At 34.7% G+C, this 7,263-nt stretch overlaps 1 protein-coding gene across 1 annotated transcript; it reads left to right on the forward strand.

Moving 5' to 3' along the window:
• Positions 1–1,943: 1,943 nt before the first annotated feature.
• On the forward strand, positions 1,944–7,001 carry LOC122823483 (5-hydroxytryptamine receptor 3A-like). Its single transcript, XM_044103148.1, has 12 exons — positions 1,944–2,031; positions 2,837–2,908; positions 3,202–3,365; positions 3,528–3,572; positions 4,496–4,605; positions 4,819–4,988; positions 5,104–5,264; positions 6,109–6,319; positions 6,395–6,538; positions 6,615–6,673; positions 6,762–6,914; positions 6,996–7,001. Exons 1-12 carry the CDS (start codon positions 1,944–1,946, stop codon positions 6,999–7,001), a joined length of 1,383 nt encoding a protein of 460 aa, XP_043959083.1.
• The last annotated feature ends 262 nt before the right edge of the window (positions 7,002–7,263 follow it).

A 7,263-nucleotide genomic window follows, 5' to 3' on the forward strand; every position in this document is an offset into this window, starting at 1 on the left:
ATAGTTGTCCATTATTGTCAAAATAAATGATGTTCTGCACCCATAGATCTGCCCTGCTGGTTCTGGTGATCATTTAGTCCCACAGGCTTTCAAAGGGTTGTTCTGTTTCTGGCATTTAACATCTTATGTAAAAGCCCAGTTTGCCCACATCCTGGTTGAAGCTAATGAGCTCATCAGTGGTTTCACATATCCACTCAGCATTCCAGTGAAAGTGCTGCTTTATGTCATTAATATTTAAATCATGAACTGAGACAGGTGGATGCATTCATGTCAAGCATTTAAGCATAACAAACAAAGAAGCAATAGATTTGTTTCTGATAACTTTGTCAACTCTCAGAGTTGCATCTTTTTCTAAAGTGTCTTTTTTGCATCATCTACTACCACTGCTCCATTTTCTGTTTTGTCTCTTACTCATGATGAGAAATATGGAGGACCAAAACTGACATAATAAGACATAAAAGCATAAATATATATTTAGTTTTTCCTTGTCCTTACACATGAGTTTCCGTCAAGAAATGTATTTATTTTCTATTTCATTTCCTCTAAACGTGTTTTTGTCAAGAAAAGTAGATATTTTGTCTTGTCTTTTCCTTATAAAAGCTCTCCTTTTTCTATTTGTGTATGGAATAAAAATGCGTGTGCCTGATATACACAGTTTAGTACAACAATTACACTCTGATTTCTAGATGAGGCACACGATATGGAAGCTATTGAATAAAACATTATATTATTTAATCTTAAATTATTTAAAATATTGAATATGACCTGACATTTTAATAGAGGGTAGTGTGTCTCATATAAAAGCATGAACTACCACTTTTTTGTATCAGTTGGTCACAAGGCAATGCATTTATTAACATTTGTTTGACAGGAGTGTTTGGTTTGGAAATTTGTTGACAGTCCCTAAGTGAACCTCTGAGAGCTTGAGGAGGGAGCTTGAGAACGGCTGGCAAAAATTAGCGTTCATAAATCGGATCAACCGTTAGCTAAATGCCGCTTGCTCGGCGGATATTGGAAAGTCCAATATATAACTCAAAACGGTAACAATAAAAACACTGGGATAAAGTTTGCTTTGGCCTGTGAAGATGGTACCGAGCAACTGCACGAAACCTAAACGCCCCACAACGCCTTATGCAGTGACGTTGGTTCCTAAGCTCTATTGTTCAACAGTAGGAGCTGGACATAGAAGGCAGCTCTCCTCATTAACATAAAGATGCACACGGAGAAGCAGCAAAAGGACAAACAGAAAAAGGAGAGGAGGCAATGACAAAAGGAGAGCTTGTATAAAAAAAAAGACAAAACAAAATGTCTACTTTTCTTGACAAAAACGCGTTTAGGGGAAATGAGAAAGAAAATAAATACATTTCATGACGGAAATTTGTGTGTAAGGACAAGGAAAAACTAAATATATATTTATGCTTTTATATCTTATGTCAGTTTTGGTCCTTCATAGAGAAATAGCGCCAGGGTTGAATTATTAATATATTTCCTGTAACAGTTGACATGATTTTTATTGACCCTGGATGCTTATTTACGTGTTTTTTGGATGTTAGCAGAATGTAGACAAACATTTCTAATGGAAACGAAACTTCTGAGATCAGAGAAATGAATATTATATTACTACAGTCACAACTTTAGTTACAATTTTAATTTCTTCCAAAGAATGTTTGAGTATTTAAAAGTTATTTTAATGGGGGTTCAAGCATGAAGAAAAATAAAGATAAAGTTTTGTTGTGTGTTTCTACAAACAATTTAAAAAAATCAGAGCATGAAATGGTACAGATTCCACTTAAGTGGTTTTAGAAATCTGTCCAGATAAGATCAATGCCACGCAGATACTGAGAGAAAGTATAATATATTTTTTATTAAGCAAAGCCAGGCATTAATCAGAGTCACAGTGCGCCACCCTCCCTCCAGTGCAGGCAGGGCAGCGACATAAAATCATGAGAGCGCAGAAAGAGTCAGCAGAGACGCTCACCAATCTCACAGCGATGATGCTTTTAGGTTTCTTTCCTCTTCTTCTCTTTACAGGTAAGATGAAGAAAATGCACGGAGCTGTAACATGACATTTAAGCTAAATTTAGCATTTCATGAAAAGAACAAATGTTTTGTAATTAAGTTATGATCTGTTGTTAAAAATAAATGTATTATATAGTTCAGCAATGAAAAGTAATAAAATATTCTTTCCATGTATGAAAGAATACATGGAAAGGATGTTTCCATGTATTCTTCCATGGAGATTTTCTTTAGGAACACTTTTTGTTTTCCTAAAGATTTTATTTGTCTGTTTCTCTTTTGTAAGCTTTTATTTGGCCAACAATAAGAGTAAAAGATTTGGATGCATTTACAGTAGGGGAGAGATAAGTTTGATTTAGAACAAAAAAATGTAATCCTTATGATTTAGATGGATCTAGAAATTTGACAAAGTGATAGGAGTATCTTCAGTTAAAGAGTCCATTACATCAGTGATGGACAAACCCTCCTACACAGGCAGGAAATCCTTGGATGTTGAGAGAAAAATGTCTGAATGTCTTTTACTTGATATGATTTGAGCTCAATCATATGGGGAAAATGATCTGTTGTTATCTTACCTAAATAATCTATGCTGTGTATTTGCACGCCAACATGAGAAACAGGTTGGGGAAGAAAATGCTGATGCACCAAATGGGATTATGCAGTTACTAAGAATTGTCTCAGCAGTGAAAGGACGTCTTTCATAATATACATAAAAACCAAAAGACCATGGTACTTTAGTAGATGTATATTTTGCTGTGTTTTGTTTAATTATTTACTATATATGTTAATAGATTCCTTTGCTTTCTTTTTGCTCCCCCAGATGCATTTGCTGAGAGGCTCCAGCAGAACCGAGAGCACAAAAACTTTGTTGAGATCTTTGAGCAAATTCGAGGTGGAAAACTCTTTTTTTGTCATGTCCTTCATTAACATTGTGCTTGGTGTTTTTTGGAATATGATTCCAGCACATAATTTTTAGTTCTGCATATTAAAAGTAGAATAAATACAGTCCTGGATTAACAGCACATTAAACAAATTTATGAGCCAGAATCCCTCAGTAAACATTGTAAATGTGCATCTATACTTTGACTGTTATCACGTAACAAATTTGATAAGATTCTTGATTTTCATGGGTGTCATTTTTTTCTTATTGATTTTCACACACTGTGTGTGTTGATCCATTTTCAGAAAATGAAGTGCCAGCTCAGGAGGAATGCAGTTTTCAAGCTGTCTTAAACTACCTGAACATGACCAAAAACAATGAGAAGTACACTTTGACCCGACCCGTGAAACACCACAGGCACTCAACATGGATCTTCCTGGAGATGAAAGTTTATGCAATTCTTGATGTGGTAAGTTGTCTGCAAATTTTCACATATATTTCTGCTCCAGAACCACTTTATTGATTAAAACAAACACAGAATATTTGAGTCAGGTGATGTACTTTATTGCTTCTTTGTGGACAGCATTGATTTTTGTTTTGTTGCTATTTAACAGTTTGTCTTTGCCCACAGAGGGAGACTGAGCAGTCTTTCATTTCATATATTTGGATTTATTTGGTAAGTGTTTTGGTTGTGCCTAGAAATACATAATATAACATAAACCCTACAAAATCTGTTTACAGTGCTGGGACAAAGTTTTGCCAATTTCTTTGCCACACATTGGTTACTCATCCAGGAGATCTCAAAAAACCCAGTCACAAAACATCTAAAATCCAGCATAATATTTGGCTGCACTGCAAAAAGACAAATCTTACCAAGTAATTTTGGTCTAATTTCTAGTTAAAATACCTTAGCACACTTGAAATAAGACAAAACTATCTTGTAGGTAGCTTTTTAAAGTAAATAATTCCTTAATTTTGATAAAAATGTACCATTGGCAGATTAATTCACTTATAATAAGACATTTTTCTATGTAAATAAAATTATCTGCTAATTGAACAAGAACATTTTCATCAAAATTAAGGAATTATTGACTTAAAACAAGTTTTTATATCTTTCTAAAAACTTACTTGTGAGCTAACTTTGTCTTATTTCAAATGCTATAAGATAATTTAACTAGAAATTTGATTAAAATTACTTGGTTAGATTTTGTGTTTTTGCAGTGTGGCGTCTCCACAGAGACATAACAATTATCAGCTATTAGAAATGATTAATGGCATCTGCTGTCGCTAAGAGCTGCAACTACTTACTCATTAGGTTTAGGATCAAATTACTTTTACAAATTATCATTGTAGTTAGAAAGCCTTTTTGCTCAATATGTGAATTCATCACCTGAAAACTGAAGTTTTGTATTTACTCAGATTATATATGAATGTAAAAAAAAAACAAAAAACCCTGAAACATTTACGTATGACACAAATACGCTTATCTACAGTAGTATGTTTTTTTCAAATGGCTCTTTCTTTTAATTTTGTAAATCTCCTTGTTTGTATTCATCCGACTCATTTTGAACTCCCCTGCTAATTTGTTTTCTTGTTTAGAGATGGGACAATGAACATATTTGGTGGGATCCAGAGCAATTCTGTGGGCTTGATCACATCTTAGTTCCCACTCAACTTTTGTGGATTCCTGATCTGACCATTGAGGAGATGTAAGTTTAGATTCACCCAATAATTTGTCCTTTTCAAACAACTCGAGTGTCATAATTACGTCATCTAGATGTGTAAAAGGACAGCGTTTTGGTCTATCTTATTTAGATTTTAAAGTAATGAAATTTATACTAAGCCAATTGAAAACTAAAACTGAGAGTAGATATATATTATCCAAATCTTAAAGGGAGTATTTGTTGCGATTTGCCATTCAGGACAGAGCAGGACAAAGCCTCTCCAAGTCCTTATCTCAACATAAGAAGTCACGGCTGGGTCGAATTTAGAAATGACCAGGTGGTGATCAGCTTCTGCAAGATGAAGGTTTACAGATTCCCTTTTGACATTCAGAGCTGCAACATTTCCTTCATGTCTATCATGCACCCCAGTGAGCCTCCAATCTGTTTTTCTACCTATAATGATTAAATACCATCAGGTATGTACTGTAGGAATTAGAGAAACCAGATTAAATAAGTCAACTGTTTTTCTCTAACATTTTACAGGTGAAGAAATAACATTATTCTACAACAGCAATGACACAGAGATCACAAAGTGGTCTCGTGAAGCCATGCAAACGCAGTTAGAGTGGCTGTTTGTCAGCATGACGGTCACAAACGAAACCGTCAACCAATTTGGCTTCAACCAAACAATGATTATCTACACTGTAAGTATTTATCCACAGGTGTTGAGCATAAACTTCTTCATATTTATCTGTGACAAATCACTGATCACTAGTTTTCACTGCAATGTCAGTTGTGCTTCACTGCCAACACTGGAAAAAAACAAAACAACAAAGTCTGACTAAGTACTTTTTGGTCTAGTTTCTACTCCAAACACCCTACTTGAAATAAGACAAAACTAACTAAAAAGACAAAACTAACTAAAAAGTAACTTTCCAGCAAGCTATAGATGCTTGTTTTAAGTAAATAATTTCTTAATACTGATTAAAAAAAGTACTTTTTCGATTAGCGTGTAATTTAACTTATGGGGAAAATGTATTTTTACAAGTTAAATAATCTGTTAATGATATTTATTCATCAATATTAAGGAATTATTTACATAAAACCAGCATCTATATCTTACTAAAAGGTTACTTAGGAGATGGTTTAGTCTTTTTATTTGATAAGATATTTGCACTAGAAACTAGACCAAAGGTAGTTGTTAAGATTTTGTGTTTTTGTGTAAAGCACTTGAAAAACCGTTACAAATCAGGCTCTTAATTGAGATTTTACTTGACAAACAATTTGATGCAAACTGCCTGTGATTTGTTCCCTTTTATCGAGACTTTCTTGCATTTTCTGGGCAATCTGGCATGGTTTTAACCTATAATATTACTTCCAGTCAGAAGAAAAATGTTAGTAAATCTAAAAGAATACTTTAAACAGAAATCTACCAGGGTATTAATAATTTGCGGTTTCATTATCTGTCAGCCATAATCCATAAGTATCACTTCTGAAATTAAAAATAAATCCTAAACTTTTTTACAAAATGTAAAATTTCTTTGACAGATAAACATGAAGAGGAGGGCTGTCCTCTATATTGCAAACTTCTTGCTGCCTGTTTTCTTTTTCTTGTGCCTGGACTTCGGCTCCTTCCTGATGTCAGACACCGGTGGAGAAAAAGTTGGCTTTAAGATCACATTGCTGCTTTCAGTCACAGTGATGCAGCTCATCCTCAACGACATCCTGCCCTGTTCATCAGACCGGATTCCCCTCACAGGTAAAGAAGATTTTAGTTCCCATCTTTGATAAGCAGCTCCATCACATGCTGATGAAGATGCTTTTCTTTCACCAGTGGCGTACTGCATTGGAATTTTCTTTCTTATATTGGTAAGTCTCTTGGAGACAATTTTGGTGATTCATCTGATTGGTAAAGATGAACAGGAGGAAGAGAAGCAAAGAGAGAATGATAGTCAGGAGGAGAAAGGCTGTTTCACAGGTGAGACTAAACTTTCTACAAAAATATGGATTTAAAATCAATCTGTCATGAAGCAGAATTAAATTCGTTGTTTCAGTGGTAAAGAAACAGAGCCGCTTACCATCGCTTGAAAACATGTCAGCTCCGAACAAAGAGGTAGGAACTACTCGTTTTCCAATTCAGCACTTTTACAATCTCTACTTTCCAGTTTGGCTCTAATCTGTGTTTTGAACCACATCTGCAGGGCAGCACAAGCAGAAATGCAGATGTGTTCCACGCAATAGAGAAGATTTCAGATGAGCTTGGAGAAAGCAGGAAAAAAATAACTCTCCTCTGCAGCAGAAGTCAAGATAAGAAACCAGGCTACTGGACAGGAGTGGCTCAAAAAATCAACAAGGTGTTTGCTTTTATTTACATCATATCAGCCGTCTTGTTTTTGTTAACTATCGCTATAATGTGGTATCCTCCTCATGTGCAGACATAAAACATGGTCAGATAAGTTAGCATTTCGACTTGATATTTAATGTACGTTTGGTGTCCTTCAGAACATAATCTCTGGTTAATACTGGATGTGTTTTTGACACCAGTCAAAAATCTTCAGCATGTAAGATGTAACTACAGATCATGTGTACAATAAAAATCCTGAGAACTTGCTTATTTTACTGTTGTTACATTGCACACAAATGCACACATACACAATTTCATGTTACAAGGACCATAAGGCTGGTGATGCACAGCTGTTATAT

The sequence above is a fragment of the Gambusia affinis genome, linkage group LG20 (genome assembly GCF_019740435.1).
Source record: "Gambusia affinis linkage group LG20, SWU_Gaff_1.0, whole genome shotgun sequence".
NCBI classification, from domain to species: Eukaryota; Metazoa; Chordata; class Actinopteri; order Cyprinodontiformes; family Poeciliidae; genus Gambusia; species Gambusia affinis.